Raw genomic sequence first — 22,186 nt, 5'->3', positions numbered from 1 at the left:
GTAGGGGTAGTGACTGAATCTACCCCGTACGACCTTCCACCCGTAATCAGTCTTTGGCAATCCGTCGGGGTTGTTAATACTTTTACCCCGTACGGCCTTCCACCCGTACCAATCAGCCCCTTAAACCCTTTCACCTGGAGCGCCGGCGTCTTTCGCCGGACCTAACCCGATCCTGAAACTCACCCTACCCCTAACCCTAAATTCCGTGAACCACCCCGAAGGGGGAAAATCCTAACTTCCCTAAGCCTAACCTGCGGCCTCCTGTTCTCACTCTCTCTCCCGATCTCTCAATTTTCTTGGGGATCCTAACGGGCATCCCCGATGCTCGTTACATATACCCGATATTAAAGGTTAAGTGATGGTTGTTCATATGCACCCCGCGGTTATGAAGCGAGGGAATTTATCAACTGTTCTGAGGGATGTTTTCCCGTTTGGAGCAACATGCTTGTTATATTAAGCCCATTCCCTCCATTTGTCTTCTTTTTTATAAGACTTCTGTAAGTTGTAACGAGATTTTTCTCGTTACTAGAGAAAACCCTAGGAAAGTCACTAGGTGAAAGGAACGATATCTAACGCTGGCTGAAATAGACGAGCGAAAGATGAGTAGAACATCGAACGACGGCCAACCAGGCCGCCCCGAATGTGAATTAGACCAATCACATAGTGGGAAGAAACGTGGTAGGGTGAGACCATGTTCCGAAACACTATGATGACGCTGGCGATAGCTGTTCCCCAATTCGGAAATCCACCCAGCTGTGTTAGAGAGTCCAGGGTCGACGTACAGGCGTTCCAAATGGGTGATTCTGAAGGGCGCCGTCGACTTACATCTGGGACCAACGGCTAGATGAAAGGACTAGCACCCCCGGGATCCCGTCGAGTTGATTGGTGACTGTGGGGTAACGAATGACCTACAGTCGCTGAGATGCTCAGACTAGGGGGAGAACGTCCTGGGAGATTTCAGGGTATTTAGCCTTGAGTGCTGGTCTCGAGCGGATGTTTTAGGAGCTCGGAATCAGTTAGTGGCAATACTCCCTGCCGGGATTATGGGGGGTACGTGGTTCCAAGGAATCTTGGAATGGAGAGCGAAGAGGACGCTCATGCGTCCCCCATCAGTGAAATGGATTACTTTGAGGCTGCGGGCGAAACTCATGGTGTTGGGGTGGACTAAGGACCGGGACGCAAGGCGTGTCCTGTCGGTCCGGTCACACGCGCTTCCATCGGAACTAACTCCGGTTTTGGCGCGCGATGAGATTGCTACTACCGAGCTCTCGAGTTGGGGGTGGACGTTAGGTGGGTGAGAAAGGTCTCCAGATGCCTGCGTCGCATGTGCTTCGAGGCGTTCGGCGCCCTGCGGGGTGAGAACGATTCGCAGGTGATCTGTGTCTCTTTTGGGGTTGAGCCACCCCAGAGGAGAAAGGACAACGTGCGAAGGATGGTCACATCCCTCCAGGAGAATTTTGGGAAATACGTCCCCTGAAAGATACCGATGACGACGCCGTAAGGGCGCCGTAAGGGCGTGATTGGAGTTACTCATACGTTGGTGAACCTCGCCCACTCTACCGTGTCATGCTGATGCTGGCTCGGCATTGTAAAACTCGCCACCGAAAGTCCACGGAGTTGACGAAATTCCTTTGCGGCTGGTTTTCCGTCAGGCTTTCCAGAAAAACCTGGCTGAAGCCCAATCGTGAACGATAGAGACGGCAGCCAGAGTAGTTTGAGGATTATCCCGGGGCGTTGACCCAGGAGAAATTACTCTTATAAAGTTTCTGCAAAAAATGTGGACTACTTCAATACTGATTCATAAGCTCCATAAATAAAGTTACGATACTTGGATTGTGTGCATGATGCTGTTATTGGCAAAATATAAGTTGGCGATATGTGAATGGACGAATTCCGAAATTCAGTGCTAAGGCGGTTGCCATTGCTGCATTGGATGACAAGTGTGAGAAGGTATTGTCGGAGATGATGTGAGAGATCACATTGTACCGTCCAATGAGGATACCGATGGTTTCTGGAGCGGCGGGGCACTGTTAATTTTCTTAAAACAAAAAATTAATTCTTAATGTATTTTAGGGCCTTCATATCAAAAGCCGAGACGGAGAGAGGCTTAAAAGTTAAATCTTTGCAGTCTGATAACAATAAGCTTTGTAACACCAGCTTCGACACTTTCTGGGAAGAGCATGGAATTCAAAGACGTCTGACGGCACCCTAGTGACCACAGCATAATGGGGTTGTTGAAAGGATGAACTGCACCCTCACGGAAATGGTTAGATGTCAGAGAAAGCAACTGATATTCCAACATATCTGTACGCGAAAGCTATGAAAACCGCTTGTTGCATGCAAAACAGTTATTTTTCTAGCTGTTGCCAGGGTAATACATGCTCTGTGATTTGGAACGAAAAAAATCCAAAGTTGAGTCACATGAAAATTTTCAAAAGCAAAGTCGTCGATGCGGATAAGACGCACCTGGATAATCTTAGGTCGAAGGGTTTCAAGTGTTGTTTTCCGGAATACTCTATGCAATGACACCTACCTGCTTGTATTTTTTCGAAAAGAGGAAAATTCTTGTTAACAGAGAGCTGACATTTGTCGATTCCTCTTGGATTGATTCTAATGTCCATCAGAGTTGTGGTCATCCGTCTGATAATTCGGTGAGGTCGTCTCGTCATCAGAGATCATCGAAGGCGAGGTATGAGAGCAAGGCTGAAATTCTGGAGACAGAGTGGGCCCAAGTATCAACCTGTACCGTGTTTTAAACCTTACGGATTAAGAAGGGTCGTTCTAACGGCACAGTGATTCAGAATCAGATTACCTTCTAAACCAGTGAGACGGGTTAGAAGTGTTAGGGCGTCTGATTTGCTTGGTATTGGAACTGGAACTTGGCAAAAATATGTACTGAATACGGGAATAATAATGAAGAATGTACAGAATCCATAGCTGAAACGGAATTGAATTACGACGTTTCTGCTGGTTTTGCTGTTTGTGGAGATTCTGCGGATCGTCAAGAGGCTGAAATCTCGTCATCCTGGCTAACCGCCTCAAAAAATGGATATTTGTGGTGATTATATCATCAGATTCTCGAGTATATCTGAACTCCTTGACCGAGGTGATGAGAGCATGATTGAACAACCCACCGAGCCCATCTCTCGGTGGCGCGTAGGAGGTGGCCACAGATTAACAGAGCCTTGATGGAGACACTTGGTGGCCATGCGAGGGGGCACCGTGGCAGTGGTCATTCCAACCGTGCCAAAGTAACGTGAGGGGATTCGCGTTGATTATGGTGCCCTGGGATACCAGACGATCTCCGAGTGTAAGTAGCCAAACTCCAGACATTCCCAACACTGCCCGGGTGATATCGTACATCTGCGGTACTCGTTGCACTCATATGGAGGAGAACCAAGCAACACAAAGTTCATCTGGGGCTTCCATGAACCAGGTGGAAAGCCTACAATCTCTGCACTGCTGAAGGACAGGATCAAAAACAGCGGACCAGCACGGCAACGCTTCAACCAAGAGCGGGAGGCCTTCCCAACTACTCAAAGCAAAAGGACTTCCTCTTACACGGGTGGCAAGAGGAGCTGTCAGAAGACGAAGGCCACAAAAAGGTCCACACCTGAGCACAGCACCCTTATCCCTCAAATAGTGAGCCCTGAGAAAAAGCCTAAGACAAACTAGGTTACTTAGTCACATACCACAGGAAAGATGATCAGGTGGGCGGTCGTACCAGAGCCCTACGCAGATCCGAAAATTAACCAAGAATAAGTAAGTAGCCTGAACGGTCTCTTAAATTTCCAGATCCTCTCTTCGAGGGTATCTAAGAAAGGGACGATGGAGCTATTGTAGGCTGCACGGACGAGAATTTGAGGATGTGGCTGAAAAGCCTATTCCCTGTTAACAAGATAAGGAAAATAACCCTAACCCTATGGGTTGTCGTGAAGGGCAGTGAGAGAAAAGGAGCCTCGAACGCGCACTTTGCTTCACTGACCGATGACAAGACGTTGCAGAGTTTAAGAAATTGCAAATTCAGGGCTTACTGCGAGACTCAAAAGGCAACTGTAAAGTTGCTCGAGAAAAGACTGTCGATGAAGTCAACTGAGCCTTTCAATGACTCACAACACGAACGAGATAGTCCAGATTAACATGCATCACAGGAAAAGCGCCTCAGCTATCCTCTGCAGGACGCTAGCTATGATGCAAACAGCCATAGATCTCATCCAAGAATCATGGTTAGTGGATGGGCAGGTAAAGAGTCTAGAGGGTTGCGGGAGGTTATTGCATGCAAGCCCTGAGGAAAATAGGAGAAGGGTCTGCCTCCTCATCAAAGGGATGGAGGCTAATTTCTTACCACGGCCCAGCACTAGAAATCTGGCAGCAGCCAGAATAAAAATTTCAATACGGGGGAACATAATCTCGAAGTGAGTAGGGTCAGCCTACTTGCTCTACGAATCCGTAGAGCTTCCCCCGACACGAGAAGTCGAGGATCCGACAAACGCAGTGAACGAAGAGGTGCCACAACTCCTGGTAGGTGGCGATGCTAACTCCCATCAAGTTGGATGGGCGAGCGCCAACACCGATGCAAGGGGTGAAGCCGTACAGATCTTCATAATGTGAAAAGACCTCATGCTTCTAAATAGGGGAACGGAACTGACCTTCATAGATCGTAGAAGACAAGAAGTGCTGGATATAATCATCTGTACGACGGGTTTGGTACACATCTCAGGGGACTAGAGGGACTCAAAGGAGCCTTCAGGCCCAGATAATAGTCAGATTTTCCTAAGCCTGGCTGGACGGGTAGAGTGCAACGGAGAAATCCAAAGAACACAGGCTGGAAGGGTTACAGATAGGAGCTCTTATTGAGAATCCAGGATGTACAGTGCAGATTCAAAAATACAAGGACAATTAGTGGATGGAGTCAAAGGTTCAGAAAGGCGTTCAGATTTTCCTTCAAAAACAATTTGTGTCCTCCGCACTCAAAAAGGGACCAATAAGATGAGCTGGTAGAACAATACACTAGCAAACCTACGGGACCAGCTGAGGAAAGCATGGAACAAGGTAAAAAAACTGTTGCGATATCATACACAAGCAGACGGCACTGGAACAACGCAGCAGTCTCTAGAGACGGCACAACAAAGCTCAAGCGAAAGCCAGAAAGGATGGTAGGAATTGGTAGGAAGTTCAGCAGTTGCATCGGCAATCTGTCCGCAGCCTCAAGACTGGTGAAGTTCTTGGAAGGGCGGGGAAGCGCTAATCTAGGCTGCTTGATCAAACCAGATGGCAGTTACCGGTGGATTCCAGAAGAGCCACTGGAACTGTTGAGTGAACACTTTCCTGCCATTTTCTGTAACAGCTAGAATCGTGTATCCACAAGCAGTAGAATGAGCAATCAACTCCTTCGAACAACTAAAAGCGTCAGGACCAGGTGGCAATTACTCAGTGCTTTTGCAGAATGGAACCTGCTTGGGACCACTCACGAAAATTCTCAGGGCCAGCGTAGCCTTGAGAACTGTGCCACAGATCTGGGGAGAATAAAAAATTCTGTTCCTACCCAAGCCTGGCATAAATGGTTACGCTGAGCCATGACACTTCCGACCGATGGACAGATATATCAAAAGCCCATCCCTCATAGAACGACCATTTTCCACATGGCAGTATGCCTATAAAGAGCGAAGGTCCGCAAAGTCCACCCTGCGCCATTTTGTCGCGAATTTGTCGCAAAAGGGCTACGTAATGGAAATCTTTCTCGACATCGCAGAAGCGTTTAATTGCACCAAATACGATGTCATAATGAAAGCGATGGCCAAGCAGGGGCTCCTCACGGACTACGACAGACTGTACGCAAAGCATGTTAATGAGTAGGTCATTGACCGCACCTCACAACGGAGCGAAAGTAGAAGGTCTCCCTGTAGGAGGAAGTGCACAGGACGGGGTCTTCCCCCTACTCCTGTGGTGCCTAGTGGTGGATGAGCTCCTAGAAAAACTGAGAAGAGAGGGTTTCCTGGTGTATGGCTATGCCAACGACGTGGCCATTATTGCAAGAGGTAGATTCCTAAACACGTGAAGAGATGACTAAGCTATTCCTGAAGGAGGGTGGAAGAATGGACTGGCAAAACGAACCTATCAATCAACCATGAAAAGACGTTAGCCATGATATTGGCCTGGAAATACAAAGTGGTGACTCCTCAACCACTAAGGCTCACAGGTGCAAAGAACGCATGCGCCAGCTCGGCGATATATTTGGGAGTCCAGTACAGGAGCACACTAAGGCACAGACGAGCAAGAGGTATGCCTCCCTGTGGGCATGCAGAAGAGACATGAGCAGATATGGGGGCTTCAGTCGCAAAATCAGCATATGGCTCTATAAGATGGTGCTGCTGTCACGACTCTCGTACGCGGCAGTGGTCTGGTGACCTTGGGCGAAAAGGTCGTAAGTAAGAAACTGGCTCAAACCCCTCCACAGAAACTTCCTGAGTGCAGTGGCCGCCACCATCAAAACTACCCTTGCAGAGGCACGAGAAATGGTCCTGGATTTACCACCGTTAAACCTCCTGCTGGTGGGCAGGGCGGAATCAGCAACATATAGATTCGTATGTTAAGGGGAATGACTTCCAGTCAGGGCAGCACATGCTGGGCTAGGTATCCTGAAAAGAAACCCCTTGAATAAGGATCATGACAGAATCACCAGGAAATACCAAATCAGGAAGTCCTTTCGGAACTATATACCTAAAAGTAATACTATCAAGAGAACACCAGGCAAGGACATCACTGGCACATGCATGGTTCGGTATACAAGGACCGTTTTGGAGCGGGACTACACGGACCGGCAGGGTACTATGAAAATAGTTAGTCCCTTGGGACCAATGCCACAGTGTCTCAAGCAGGAGTTCCAGCCATCAAGAAGTGTGCAGAACTACTGGCAAATCGACAGGGGATGAACAAGTATATATATGTTTGGTCAGACATGCAGGCCGCTATAAGCGCACTCCTAAACACAGCACGGACTCAGGGTCAGTCTCGAAACCCATGAAGAAGCCCAAAAGGCTGGGAAAACAGAGCAAAATGACCTTAGCGTGGGTTCCAGGAAACGAAGGTAGCCACGGTAATGAGGAAGCGGACAGACTGGCGGAGCAAGATTCGTTGAGTGCAACTGAAGCGGAACCAGTTGGCGTCCTCCGAGCCGTGGGCAACTAAGCCAGCAAGGACAAGATTCAGTGGAAACTCTTCAACCCCTGAAAAAATTTAAAAAGCTGCAGGAAAACGAGGGGAACTGTGCCCGGCCCGAGATGCAAGAGAGCTAGAAAGCTACTCAGCATCGGAAGGAAAAGCCTATGTACAGTGATTAGGCTCCTCACAGGACATGGGAGATGCAAAACCCATTGCAGGATTGTCGGCACCGGGGAAGATGCCTTGTGCAGATTCTGCAACGAGGAATCAGAGGATAAGCCTACGTATCTTGTGCGACTGCCCAGCTTTAGCCGTGAGGCGATTGCAATGTTGGAGAACTGCCTTCCCCACGAGTGATCAGATCAGAGATTGGAAAGGTTCAGATTTCCTGGCTACAAAAGCTGGCTACAAACGCTGGCTGGAAATTTAGTCCGCAACCCAATCTAGGCAGAACTACGGAACTACTACTATCTCAAAACGAAGTTCGGTGGCCACAGGGAGGCTAGTCCGCCCATCCGCGACTTTTAACGTAATTTAACTTAACCTAACTTCTCATCACATTTGGGATGTTGTTATCCAAATGATCAGATTATTGAAATTATTGAAAAGCCCCTTGGCCTTCAGGACTAAGTTGGACAGTTCTACTGAGACGCAGAAGATTTGTCTGGTGATTAAAGGATTACAGGAAGGCGGAATTACCGATTGCTGAGTTTACATCGGTACGACTGCTATCAGCTCTTTTACCGGAGCATGAACTTCTGATACATCAAATCAACTTCGTAAGGCTCTATTTGAACGTTTTCTTGGAAAAGAAGATTTCATGAATGTCTCTGACCATCTCCGGATTCTTTTATCGAAATTGGTGAACAATGAACGGGTTGTTCCAACAGAGAAGATGCTGAATGGTGGAGTAATTGTTATGCTGCAGATTTTGGTCAATTGGGTTATGTCAAATATTTGGACATTCAGCATTCTCAGCATGGCACTTTCCAACATAACTGAATTATGCTGACCAAGTAATGACACACAAATAATTATGTATTTGAGAGGCAGTTTGAGTATGCAGAGATCTAAATCGGGCTCCGATACGTGTTAGTTCTAATCTTTGTAATAAGTCAGAGAACATAATTGAATTAATAAATTCTCATCTTTAAATACATATATTCCGACGTAATTTCGGGAGATTCACGGAATCTTCCTTCCATTAGCCGGCCCTCTGGCACCAACGATCCCAACAGAAAATCAAAATTCAAAATGTTAGGCGCCAGTTGAATTTTAACCGAATGACTGCCGCATCGAAATCCTTCTCCCCTCTCAGCTTCAACTGCTCTGATAGCTCACACGTAGAGATTTGAAAATAATTGGGAGCTGAAAGGGGATGCAACTGCTATTGACAAAATAAACAAATAATAAAACTCTAGAATTGTCGGGGAGAACAATTTTTAATTAATTTAAATTCTCGATACAAAAGAAAAAATCAATAATTAAAATCCCCTTAATGATTCAAGCGTTATTGACCTCACAATATAATTTCTTTCAAGTCACTGTCGTTCATTCAACCCATTACAATTGTTTTTAGAAGTTTAAACATTAAAAAAATAAATAAATAAATAAATAATTGCATGTCAAATTTATAAAACACTAAACAACTGAGTCACGAGACTCAATTGTCCATAGTTGGAAAAGCCAAAATCTTGATCAGAAATGTTTCACATGAAACTGTCAGAGATATTCAATGACTCGAAACAATAACGCGAAAATCGATAAGTCTACGTGACCTTGAATGCTACAAAATTAAATTAAATTCAATTGCGAGATGTTTCACAATGTGTCGCGAAGAAACTTATTAACCAACAGTCGCAAAACTAGCCAATTAAATTCCAAAAAAAATGATATCAATTGTGACCTGGGTCGGGGAATAAAGATATGAATATTCCCGTCGAAGGCACGAAAATCAGGGAATTTATTCTTGTCTAACAATTGAGGGGGACTTGCTATGATTTACGGGAAGACCTGAAATAATAAGAAGGAGGGGGGCTTGAATGATTACTCGGGGAGGGATTTATGGCGATTAAACTTTACTCTTTTCACGATTCATTACAACAAATAATCAAGGGCTTTTAACAACTAATTAACTCAAGGGTGAGTGGTAAGGCCAACTCACTTGCGGCTACGCAAAATTACATAAGAAAAAAAAGGGCGACTCTAAACCTGCAAAACCTGATAAAGGGCTTAAATGAGAACAACAGAAAATTAATGTAATGGGGGCTCACTGTTGGGGAGGAAATTGTATTAAAGCGCCGGGATACTCGTTGGGGCAAGGAAAAAAAATGGGCTACTCACGGGGAATGGTGTCGCAGCAATCCTCCCGATTCCCCTCGGGATTCCTCCTCCTTCCTTCCTTCGTTCTCCTTGATTTCTCCGGGTATCCTCTCAAAACGCTTCCGCCACACAATCTTTCTCTCCAATCTCCCCTCACTAGTTCTCCAAATAGTTCCTCGACACTTGTTCTCACAATAGTTCTCACCATAGTTCTCTTCACCAATGTCTCTGCACCGGGTCTCTTCACAGGGTCTTCTCTCACTAATTCTTCCCCTCTCGCTAATCGCCCTCTGATATTCGGGGCAGTGACTCGTGGGGCAGCTGTGGCACGAGTCATGGCTGCCAAACATCCTGATTTCTTCCCCGATTATCGTGGGTAATCGGGGTTAATCGGGAGCACTCGTAAGCAGGTGTTTTTCTCTTTTTCGAGGGATGTCTTCTTCCTTCGGGGCTCGCGTAGGGTCCTCTTCGTTGATGTGTGACTGCTTTGGCAAGGGGAAATGAGGACGGGGGTAAGGAATATCCGGGGATGAGTTGCCCAACGGTGGAAAAAGAGGAACTTAAATCTATCTTAAACTATGAAAATTGAATATATTAGTGAGTGGCAAGAGGGGGGGAGGGGGCACAAAATTGTGCCTCGTCACATAATGTAACAAAATTAATTCAACCAAATTCCTTGAGGGAGAGAGAGAGTTATGAAATTCACTGATTCGAGTAGCCAGAGATTCCTTGATATAATAAATACTCTAACCGTCCTACAGGACTGGGGTGTACGTAACACCAAATAATACAAATTATAATCTTTGCCCACAATAAACGAAATTATTATTAACAAAAATTGGCCACCACGCTCACCTGAATTCCTCGAAAGTCTCCTCAGAATTCTTCAGAACGTTATCCAAAATGAATAGCGTTCCTCAACACAGAAATTTCCAAACAGGACCGCCCGGACCCGTCCATCACACAAGAAGTGATTTTCGCCGCACGTGAAAATTGGCAACAGGTAGGTAACGCTGTGGTATCAGATGATGGCGGGGGGGGGGGGGATGACGACGTCATTATGCATCAATCCCAATTAATCGGGCATCCACGACAGAGATAATATATTCGAAACGCATGCGGTATTATATTTCGCGATGCGTAACAACCATTAACTGTCTTGAATCAACGAGAATAAATTCTCAGCGCTTCCTAAAATCCCAACAATAATTTCTGCATTATTCGCTACCCTGAGAGAACAGTAACTGTCCTTAATTAATTTGTTCCTATTTTTCCATTGACTGTTAGTCAACCTCGTGCTCAGCAAATACGTCACTTTCGTGGTAATTGCGGCCCCATGTAAAATCCAGTAATTGCCAAAAATTTTAATGGCGCCTGATGACATCTCTTAGCTTCCTAGTGATCCTCGGCGATGTTCGATCGAGATGGAGCGCAGTGGCGCGGAATTTAAATTCACAAATAAAACAAAATAAAATCAAAAACATATTCTCCTCTCTGCTCATAACCTCTCGCCATTGAAGTTGATTTAAAATCACGCGAATCGGTCGGGAACCAGTAACTGGTAGAAATACCACGTTATAATATGTAAATAATTGGTGCGATTAATTCCGTAGAGCTTCGAATCTGTAATGAATATAAGTACCCCCCACGAAGGATACAACATGATTAATATTTGAGAGAACTGCTGTTTGGTTGGAATCTCTAAGGACGTATCAGAATCCAGCCTATTTATTGAAGTGACTATTTACTTTACGGATGGGAGCAGTAAAGGGTAAGTGAGTATAAATGGTTGATTCACCAACTACGTAAGTGGATCTGCATTCAAGGGGATATAACTCATGTCTATTCTGTAGTCATCGTAAAAATTTGATGACATTCGCACCGTTTCGAATGATAATGACTTAGTTACAAAACTGAAAACGAGTTAGTCGGAAGTTCTTGAAATGGAGGACATGGTTAGGGTCGGCCTTCATCTTGATGTGAATTTCAAACAAGATGATCGCGATCTCAGGATCACTCTCACGCACAGTATGATTAGGTTCTCACTGCGCTTGATAAATTTCGGATATCCGCCTACAAACCGCTACTCTACTAATGGAGTCTATGTGTGAATATATAATCGATCCGAGCGAACGGGTACGGTCATAGCGATAGATCACTCGTGGACAATTTAAAAATGAACATCTCACTGAAAGAATCTACGTCTTTAGTAATTAAAGGATTTATTACATAAATATTGTCTTTTTTATGGTCCCGTAGACATCTTCATAAGTTATAGAGAAGTGACTTAACGAATCGTTACATTACTTATTGACTGTGGTTGATAAATTGACCCAGAGGCAATTAGCTCACGAGCTTATACTTCATCGTGGATTCGCCATTACATGGCCTGCATGAGAATAGCTAATTCGAAGACTCCAACCCGGAGCGGTGTTCCGAATTCCGTACTGAACTCGACTCTACATGCAATGCCAGAACCGTTTTAAGGGTCGGTCGACTTTGGACCCGATCAAAATCGTCCTTCCTATGCTAAGAAAGCGATGCCTGGGAAAAGGTGGCGTAATGATACAACGCCGTAATATTGCATCTGTATTATCGAGACTATCCTAGAACTCAATACCAGGATACGTACAAAGTATGGGTGACTACTATTTCACCGTGGTGGTCCTCCGCGACAAAACGGACAGGGTGGGTGCCTCAAGCTTCAGTACCAGGTCCTACGGTCTGGATCGTCATGCACGACGGATTGTTGAAGCTACAAATTCCGAAAAATACCAATATAGTGGTATTTGCCGATAGCGCCGCCGTGGGCATCGAAGATGAAATAAAATACCATAAGATAATACCTTCGTTATTTAGAAGTTTAAACAAAGGACAAAGAAGTAGAAACAATAATAGATTACAAAACTATTAAAATAAACATAAAGAACAGAGTTAAAAAGCAGAGGACTTCTCTGCATCCAGCGTCTTAAGTAAACCGTAGAAGACATTACTGACGCCAAGTTTCTAATGCGTTCGCGAATACTGTTCTACGCCTTGGGCCCACCACCTTCTAAGCCAGTTCTATAAGTTTCCGTAGGCGATTTAGAGAGTACCGAAGCCTGCTCGAGCAAAACTTGCCGACGAGGCGAGGAGGATGTGTACTTAGCAAAAGAATCAGTCTGGAAAGATGGAGAACCAGATTTCATTACCCCGACCATGATCGCTGCAATGGTCATGTAGCTGGAGATAGAGAACCACTCGAATTGATGATTGCCAAACAGAGGCAGACTTGATTATGGCGAGAAATGCCTAAGGGTAGCTCTGATAGCTAGTAGCTGAAGTAGATCTGAAGGTCGTCAGCATATAGTAGTTGTCATACTTCAAGAATGGAGGTCCTCATGTCACTAATGAAGAGGGAAAAGAGCAAAGGGCCGGGTATGGATCGTTGAGGAATAACGCATTGGTTGGGAGAAAGTCTGGTAAGCCAACATGGTTTCCCGTCACAGCCTGCGAGCCATTCGCCAAGTAGGAACAGAACCACGCTTCAGCACCCCTTGAAACACCCACGGTTGCTAGCATGGCGCGCGGTGTCGAATGATACAGTGTTTAATGATTTGGTGAAATCAAATAGAACGAGGATTGTGAACTTCCATTCAACAACAACTCGTCGATGATGTTGCCGATTTAGTGCATTCGTATGATGACGGCCTGTTTCCACATAGAAGGAAGGATACAATCAGTAAGCGACTTATTGACTAAACCGGTAAAAAAATCAGGCAGGGCTGGCGAAGTAAAAAGTCCAATCTTCCACGAAATACAATCAACTCCAATGGCATTTGACTTAATGTAGGAAATCGCAGCATGGATATCAGATCAGCTCAGTTCGGCAAAGTCAAAGCCACAAATTAGTCCTGCGGGAGAGCTAGAGCTTTAGGTGACCAAAAGAGAAAATCTTCAGGTGCTACAGTGAAGGCAACAACGATGTGGGGATTAAGAGACAAATGAGAAGTGCCAAGAATATTGGAAAAAACAAAGGTCAGCGCTACATAGGCAGCCCTTTCGAGAGCGATGCTCCCGACAATCCAGACAAGTGAGAATTGTAGTGAGATAAGAGCAAAGTACCTAGAAGATCTTAACTGCTTCATCAGCGCTGTATTCGAGACTACCTTAAACTATTGAAAGAATGTGGGATGAATGCAGTACCAATAGCTAGACGAGAAACCGTAGCAAGCCGTACGGAAAAATAATTTTTATATTCACTACTAGAAAATTGGTTTTTCTAACCCTAAAAAACTAAAATTTAGAGTGGAAAAAATCATATACTTCACTGGATGATTTATATGAAGGCTGTCAGTCCAAAATCAGTTATTGTTCGGTTTTCAACCGAATTCCGTAATACAGTTATGACCCGTTGAACTCATAAAGTGGCCGAAGATGATCAGTTTCACTTCTGACACCCGAGGCACCCGTTGATGGACAGGGGTACGTAGGTCATCACGATGATTGTCACCCGCGAACTTGTGGCTTATCACTCTCTCTCCTTTGCATTTCGTCGTTCAAAGAGTGTTTACGAGCTGTTGTCGGAACTTTGTTTTTTCAGTTCAGTGACCTCTCTGACCTCTTTTGTCTTCTAAATTGACCCTCACCTCTCGATCATTTTTATGACGCGCTTCAGTTTTTTTATTGTCGCAATTGATTATAATAGTTCAAAATATTTAGTAACTCTTTACTGACAATCAAATTGATTTGATCGGTGCCACGTGAGTGATTTATTTTACCCTATCCGTATCTTCTTGTAATTCATTCACATTTTGTTTACCTATCAAAAATATTCCCTCAACCGGATCCCCCACCGGATCCCGAACGGTCATCCAGATCTCAAAAATAGCACATTCAAAATTCGACGATTACTATGCTTCCATTTAGAAGGCAAAAAAATAGCGGCCCATACGATTGGTTCAAAAATTCGAAGAAATGAGACGTCATCTGAATTTATCATTCCATTCATTTTTATGAGGGAAAACTTTTATTTTTTTCATAAAATATTTTCATGTACTCACCAGCGATACAGAACGGTGTTGAATATTCAATTCTAAGTCCTCTTTGTTGTCTCCGCAATCGGTGGTGTAATAGAATGCACTTTTTTTAGATTTTCTCCAATAGGTACTTGTCGAGCAATTTTTCGGTACAGAAGTAGTGTATCGTTTTACTATAAATAATGATAAGAGCATTATTCTCATGAATAAATACTGGAGTTGGAATAGCCACTCATCAAAGTACTATGTCCGAGACCATTAATAATAGCGATCACTAAATAAACAAGGGTATAAATCCAGTTGGTCCACCAATCTGTCACAAGCATTTAAGTTTACCATCATGTAATATGTTCTTCTCTGTGTGATGAAGATCATGATCTCTCACCTGTACGTCTTCCCATGCCGATTAAGAAGATAATGTATGATCGGCAGTTGCAAACATCACCGATGTCGATGCTTAATCATATGTGATTCATCAGGCGTGAATCATAAAGCAGGATACGTCTTAAACATAATAAAAGAATAATAATCAATCCCAGTGATAGTAGTAGCCACGCGAAGGATATGCGATTCCGGTGGTCATCTAAGCTAAACCACGTTTAATCGGTTTAATACTTAGGAGTGTGTCGGCTTAGTTACTACTTTTGCCGTGAGACTGCCGGCGTTAGGCACGCATGCAGAGAACTCTTGCTTTAATCGAGTCAGTATGAAAACAGCAGAATCACTGCATTACCGCCCCGCTGGATGACTGGGTTTTCTATGGTCTTCCCTAGCACAAGTCAAACGCGTGCAGTAATTAAAGTCGGTCCATGATACCAGAAAAACTGACAGAGAAGGGTAGGGTAGTCTAGAGTAGGGTAGAAGGAGAGGCTTAAGGATATAAGAGGAGAGGCACCTATAAAACCGGAAATAGTAGTAAATGAGAGACATTACGATCTCGCACAATAATAATTAGTTGCAATCGAATGAAATATTACTCCAAGCGTATCTTCTTTTAAATGTCACAAGAGAACAGAATAGAAAAAAATATATATAATTCGCAAAAAAAACTGGCCGGTAAAATAAAGAACCACCAGTACTGGACTTGAGCAGACGGGTTCGTTGATAGGGATAGATTAATCGTAGATAAATTTAGAACTGAAGATCTGTCAGGGATAATCAATTTCTTAAGTGATTAAACGATTTATTAAATAAATAAAATCGTCTGTCTGATCCCGACTGTTTCAGGCATTATGAGTTAAAAGAACGTGACTTAACGAATCGCCGTATTGCTAATTGACTATCAAACAGTGCCCAAAGCCACGAATTCACGAGCTTATATTTCATCGTGGATTTGCCTGCAACAAGTGTTTTATCTTGGTTTCACACCAGTAAAGGCATCGGGTGACGTCCCACGTGCCGTAGCCGTTGACACCGCCAAGTGCCGATGCTGCACATGAGTGATCCATATGATGACGAATATACTTGCAAATTATCCACGAATGTTTGGGTTAATTCATATGCCATCATCATTAATTACAACATTGTCCGATCCGATATGACATATCTTTTAATAATATGTGCCACTTCATGTATCCTCATATTATCCAGATCAATGAGAAATCCCTTAATGGTATTTCTTAATTTAGTGGCATTTCTGGAGCAGGACATCCCACCCCGCCAGGGGAAACATTTTTATACTAGGTATTTTCTATTCGACCCCCAAACGCTGATCCAGTACAATTGATACAATGTATTCACAAATGCCTTAACATCGTGTGCAGCAAATCCTTCAGAAGTTATAACCTCACGAGCCCAAAGTTCCAGAACCCTTCCTCCATCTTTTAATCCTACCTTAAACTCAATCATTCACGCATAGGTACGGGCAAATGCCCCCAACCATGAAAATGTTTATAACTCGCGAAATATTCACTTTATCGCGAAATATTCACTGTATCGCGAAATATTGATCTTGTGAGTGGAGGATCGATTCCAGAGGTCAAATTCGGACACTTCAATTATGGCAGCCTGTGCCCTGAAGCACAAATCTCTGAATATACTGATATTGATATAAGTGTTCTCTAGTGCAGGGATGGGCAACCTACAAGTAGCTCACAGCAGAGTCATAAACTCGAGTTAGGAATCCAATGAAGTTTATAAACATGCCAATTATAAGGGTCTTAGTACGATTATAGTGGGGAAGTAGTGGGGGGCCTTACAGTCATCGTATTGGGGAGCGTCCCATGACGCCTCTGCCAAGTTGTAAAATGGGGAAAATAGCCGCCGCGATTAATCTAAAAAGAAATTTAAAAATGCATACATGGACTAAAATATTTCTGAATATGATGGTGCAACAATTCCTTCAAATTGTTGGGTATATTTTACTCACACCCGACTAGAATCTTCGCCAGCATTTTTCAATGCTGTTCAACGGAAACCACGGAAAGGTGAAAGGCGTATTGCGTCCGGGATAGAAAAGAAAATGTAGGAATAGGGAAATTAATGAAAAAAATTTTGAAATAAATGTCAACATGAAATATGAAGAGTATAACTCGATCTTTGAATTTTCAATTGTGGGGACTGTCTCGAGAGTCAAAATATTTACAAATCGGATGTTCAATTAGCCTTGTAGATCAGTGTAATCAACAGGTGTTCTTTACAGGATTAAACTGAAATCAGTTAAGGAGCTACTACAGAGAGACCTGAATTGACAAAGGTTGGCCTGTAGGGGAAGACGAGATGAGAAGCAAGAGATGATGAAACTACTGATCTCTATATAACTAGCTAGAATATCGCGTATTCTCCTAGTGAGGCCGATTTGAGAGCCAATCAGCGCCTCCCAATAGTAGTCCGGGAATTGAAATTCTATCAAGTGCGCATGCTCAGCGCAGTGAATAGGTAATCTTATTTCCCAGTTACGAATATAAAAAAATGCCAGGGATATTCATGTTCTTTTAGCTTTTCCTATGCAGTGGAAAGAGCATCGGGGATGCCCGTTAGGATACCCAAGAAGAGCTTTGAGAGATCGAGTTCGAGTACGGGTTAGGTTTAGGATAAACTAGGATTTCCCCCCTTTGGGCTGGTTTAGATCTAGGTTAAGGGTTAGAGGGATTTTAGACGAAGGATAGGGTAAGCCCTTCGAATCGGGTAGGTTCCTCTGAAAAACCGCCGCTCCAAGGAAAAGGGTTCTGGGGATTAATTGGGACGGGTGGAAGGCAGTATGGGGCAAAATTAATAATTACTCCGGCGGATTGCCAAAGACCGATCACGGGTGGAAGGCCGCTCGGGATAAAATCAGTCGTTATCCCGGCGGAATGCCAAAGACTGATTACGGGTGGAAGGCCCCTCGTCATAAAACCAGTCGTTATCCCGGCGGATTGTCAAGGACTGATTACGGGTGGAAGGCCGCTCGGGATAAAATCAGTCGTTATCCCGGCGGATTGGCAAATAAATTACGGGTTAGTGAAATAAGATTTGGTTTAAGAGTTAGGGATAAAGGTCTTCCAATCCCGACAACCCAGGAGAACCGATCCTGATAAAATGGGGGTGATAGATTAATTGTAGGGATGGGGAATTAATTCAAATTTGAATTAATTCCCCCACGAAGGACTTCGCCAGGAATAGGGCAGAGGTATCCACCAATCGACACCCGATCGATTGGTAGGCGTGATTAGGGGGGTCAGCGTCACGCGACACTGACCTCCGAAAGTCAGTTACGCCTCGACCGTGAAAGAGGAGATACGCGGATAATCCCAGTGAACACGGGAGTAATTACAGTGATACAGTGCACCACCGAGGGCATCCCAGGGCAGCCGAGGACACCAGACAATACAAAGGATGGTCCAAAAGAGGAAGAGAAAGGCATCCAGGGGATCCAAAGTGAGTTTACGGTTTTATTTGTATATTTTCCCCTTTTTGGGCGCTCCCCAAGATTTGTTGGCGGTTATGCGATTTTTCTGAGGCATGGAAATGGCATCGGTTGTGTCCCCCAAAACTTTGGGTGGTTTTTACAGGTTTGTGGGGGGTTTTTTCCCAATAACTTCGGCCTGTGTTATCCCCCACTGCGGTTGGGAGGTTGTTGGTGTAATTTTGGGGGGGATCCGAACGTATTTTTATGGCGATTTTGGTGGAATGGTCCACGGCCAATAAACAGGCCAGTGGTTCTCCCTCATGGCGCCATCGAGGCAGCCATCGAGCGGCTATGTGCAACAGGTGGGGAATCGCGTATAAAATTTCCTCGTGGTTATTAATTGGCCCAACGGGGTTAATTATGTACCCTTGCCTAGAATTTCGTGGGGTTGTGGGGAATAATGTCTTGAACAATATTGTTCAGGGATCTGCTCAGCGGATCCCGAGTTTTTGAATTTTTAAGGGTAGTCGGATTTATTGTGGTGGATTTCTCCTCGCTGCTAACCGAGCAGCGAGGCATAGTGCCGTTTCTCTCGTTCTCTCTCTCTCTCTCTAGCGTTCACCCGTAGAGGATCCGATTCCGGGAAATAATCAATGTCCCGGGCGAAAATAATAATTCGGTTATTCCTCGGATTATCGCCGATCGATAATCCTTGAGGCCGCATTCCGATGGAATTACTCGGTGTGAATATGGGATAATCAACAAAATATTTCGGGTTTTGTTAGAGAGTTTATTTTTCGTGGCGATTTAAGGGGACAATTGAAATTGTATTTGGGATTTTGTTAGAAAATTCATAGTCGGCGATCATTTAAGAACAGAATTAAATTTGTAATTGGGAAGTTTGCTGGAACGCTAATATTTAGAGAAAGTTGAAATTGCGAATAAAGTTTGAAAGCAGATTAGTCCAGTAAAAATGTTTATCATTGATTATTATTCTTGTACTGAATTTCGACTCTTAATAGCGGAACACGTAAGGACCATGTTTTTGTTGCATTAATTTATTTCTCTCCTCCTTTTTCCCCTTTCTTTTGGCATTTTTTCCGATTTTTCCAGTAACCTTGTCCCCATCTACGGTCCACCCCTCTCTCCACACCTGGCATACTGAGCGACCCCAGTACCGTCACCTTTCTTCAAAAGCCTAAATATTCTTTCCGTTCCCTTCCGGTTTCTCTTTTTGGTTTTAGTGTATATTTTTAAGGTAGTATTTTAGGAGTTCGAGGTACGATTTTCGATGCAACGAATATCGAGGTTAGTTAGGTTTAGGATTACGGATTTCTCCGGTTTGGTAATTCCGGTCAAAAATTACCTGGCGCCCACTGATTTAAATTTTAGCAGGTTTTATTAGGCTCAGGGGAAGTAGGGCGAAGGTAATGGGCATTTCCCATTCCCCACGAAAATGTCACGTTACAGCAGATCCCATACCAAGTATTATACTAACAGTTCAAACGACCCATTTGCCGCTATTTTTCATGATTCATATCTCGTGGAACTTTACCTAGAAACTTTCCGACTACTCTGGATATTTACAAAGAAACTTTCCGACTGCTCTGCATGTTTATCTATATGTTAATGTTTATTTATATGTAGAGTAGTCGGAAAGTTTCTGGGTAAATTTCCACCAGATACAAATCGTAAAAATAGCGGGAAATGAGTAGTTTGAGCTTTTAATGTATTTCTTGGTATGGGATCTGCATAGGAAAAGCGAAAAGGAAATTAATATTTTTGCATATTTTGTATTTGTAACTGGGAAATAAGATTACCTATTCAGTCCAATTTGAGCTGATTACAATGGAAAATCTTTACTGGGCCATGAGAAAATATAATACTATTCATGATGATTCGACAATTTTTCACCCTTTGAACAAAGTTTAAAATGGTTATTTTTTTCTAGCTGTAGTCAAATCCTTGGTAAACAATATGAGCGGAACGACCGTGCATGAAAAGATTAGATAGAATTTTCAAATATGGAGATTTATTCAGTACATTTGACTACTACATGTGCATGTTGAAAAGTTAACTGCTTCTTATAGTAAAGGAGGTCTCCAAACTCTGCATAGGTATGGCCGTGGGAAATCACTTCCATCCGTGTCGCTGGCATTTCCTGACGTCGACCTGCGAACATGACCAAAAATCTTTTGTTTCATTCCTGATAATTTCTCACTATTCATATTGATTGAAATTTTACCTTCTATTTCTATCCGGGTTGTGGTAGGTGAGTCCTTTTTGGTTACTTCTTGCCTACTTAAATACCCATCAAGTTTCATCTCTCAAATACAAAATTGATCATCCTATTTAAATTCATTTAAAACATTTTTATATTCGAGTGACTTAAGAAATAGATTCTGAGAGTTTTTCAATTATAAAAAAAAAACAATCCTAGTGTACGATTGGAAATAACTTACGTTTACAGGCAAGTACATGAAGTTCTGTATCGGACGGAAATGCAAGTTTTCCTTATCATCGTTGAAGATCTTTGGGACCGATCCCTTCCGGAACATTGCTCTCAAGTCCCGGAAATCGATGCAGTTTGTAGCAAAATGCTCTATGCAGAGCAGATACCACGGTTTAGGCACAAAATCCAGTCTGCCCATATTCCTCATCCAGATCTTCACCAAGTTCCCATCCTTGGGAAATCTGTATGTATTAAAAAAATGAGCAATGTGAATATTAGATAATGTAATAATCAAAAGTATCAATTTCAATTATGGCTATTTGATTGCGTACAAAATCCACCAATATAAATTTTTCATATCCAACTAATTATCAATCCTAATTATATTCGAGATTCGTCTTCGAGATTTCAAACACTTGTAGTAGCCCGCCAGTGCTACTTGGAGCCACACAAACCCAAAGAGCTAGAAAAAAATCGGTCGTGGCGCCACTAGTGCGGGGGCCTACCAACTTTTCATTGTTTCGTGTGTGCGCGAGTGGTTCACACGCAATTTCCATTGAGTTATATGTATTGAGGTATTTTTATTAAATTATGGGTAAACATAAGAAGAGAAAGCATGAGGATCGTGATGAGAAGGCCGAGATCCTTCAAAAAATTCAAAAATTAAGTGTTCAGGTGCAGCGTCTCTTCGCACAGCCACCGGACGATGCTCATGGTAAGTGTAACCCCAAAATGGCCGCAGCGGATTTCGGCTTGATGCTAGTGACTAAGCCACAATAGTCCAGGCCTCGAGGAAGGTTGACCATATCCTCAGCGAACGACTCACGTCCTAGCCTCCTCTTGTGTCGTCATTTTCCAGAAAACAAGGAAAATCAAGATGTTGAAAATTCAACTGCCCCTGAGCCATCTGACAACCGCAAAAACAGTGGAAACACTGGAGTGTGAGCCACGTCCAACACATGTGCGCCAGACGCAAGCAGCCCATCAGAGGCCTCCCTATTCTTACAACCTGTAAGACTTTTTTTCCCGGGTCAACACCCCGGGATATTCCTCGAACTATTCTGGCTGCCGTCTCTATCGTTCACGATTGGGCGCCAGCCAGGTTTTTCTGGAAAACCTGACGGAAAACCAGCCGCGAAGGAATTTCGTCAACTCCGCGGACTTTCGGTGGCGGGTCTCATAATGCCGAGCCACATCAGCATGACACGGTAGAGTGGGCGAGGTTCATCAACGTACGAGTAACGTCAATCACTAACTTCTGCCGTGCTTACGGCATCGTCAACGATATCTTTCGGGGAACGTATCCCCCAGACTCTCGTGCAGGGATGTGACCATCCCTCGCACGTGGTACTCTCTCCTCTGGGGTGGCTCAACCCCCGACAAGACACAGATTACCTGCGAATC

The 22,186-nt window shown here is 43.8% G+C and overlaps 2 protein-coding genes across 3 annotated transcripts in view; both read right to left on the bottom strand.

Annotated features, from left to right (window-relative positions):
* LOC105272295 (uncharacterized) overlaps positions 1 to 14,974 on the bottom strand; it is a 59,510-nt gene extending 44,536 nt beyond the window's left edge. Inside the window, exons 1-2 of the mRNA XM_011314357.1 lie at positions 14,887 to 14,974; positions 14,526 to 14,674 (exon numbers count right to left, since the gene is read on the bottom strand). Of these exons, the coding sequence (XP_011312659.1) occupies positions 14,526 to 14,674; positions 14,887 to 14,902 (165 nt within the window). The 5' untranslated portion in view covers positions 14,903 to 14,974. The remainder of the gene's footprint in view (positions 1 to 14,525; positions 14,675 to 14,886) is intronic.
* Positions 14,975 to 20,396: 5,422 nt separating this feature from the next.
* LOC105272293 (uncharacterized) lies at positions 20,397 to 21,009 on the bottom strand. 2 transcript variants are annotated; one of them, XR_892737.1, is made up of 3 exons: positions 20,793 to 21,009; positions 20,576 to 20,678; positions 20,397 to 20,502 (listed from the first exon to the last, which is right to left on the bottom strand). XR_892737.1 is itself a non-coding variant. In XM_011314356.1 (3 exons), the coding sequence occupies exons 1-3, from the start codon at positions 20,988 to 20,990 to the stop codon at positions 20,415 to 20,417; spliced, it is 339 nt and encodes a 112-aa protein (XP_011312658.1). In that variant the 5' UTR covers positions 20,991 to 21,009; the 3' UTR covers positions 20,397 to 20,414. The 2 variants fall into 2 exon arrangements, 1 of the variants encoding a protein (XP_011312658.1); XM_011314356.1 differs by having other exon boundaries at positions 20,576 to 20,628.
* Positions 21,010 to 22,186: the final 1,177 nt, after the last annotated feature.

Source organism: Fopius arisanus, unplaced genomic scaffold, assembly GCF_000806365.1.
Source record: "Fopius arisanus strain USDA-PBARC FA_bdor unplaced genomic scaffold, ASM80636v1 scaffold00157, whole genome shotgun sequence".
Taxonomy (NCBI): Eukaryota; Metazoa; Arthropoda; class Insecta; order Hymenoptera; family Braconidae; genus Fopius; species Fopius arisanus.
The sequence above is the reverse complement of the archived record's forward strand: the minus strand, read 5'-3'. Positions and strand labels throughout refer to the sequence as shown.

Bases quoted from the DNA above. Each gene is read 5' to 3' on its own strand.
- LOC105272293 (XM_011314356.1), bottom strand. From the start codon at position 20,990: ATGAGGAATATGGGCAGACTGGATTTTGTGCCTAAACCGTGGTATCTG. The intron at 20,629-20,792 runs GTAAGTTATTTC...GTATTTAAGTAG, and splicing joins TCATGTACTTGCCTGTAAAC to GCAAGAAGTAACCAAAAAGG. The intron at 20,503-20,575 runs GTAAAATTTCAA...TCATGTTCGCAG, and splicing joins AACCCGGATAGAAATAGAAG to GTCGACGTCAGGAAATGCCA.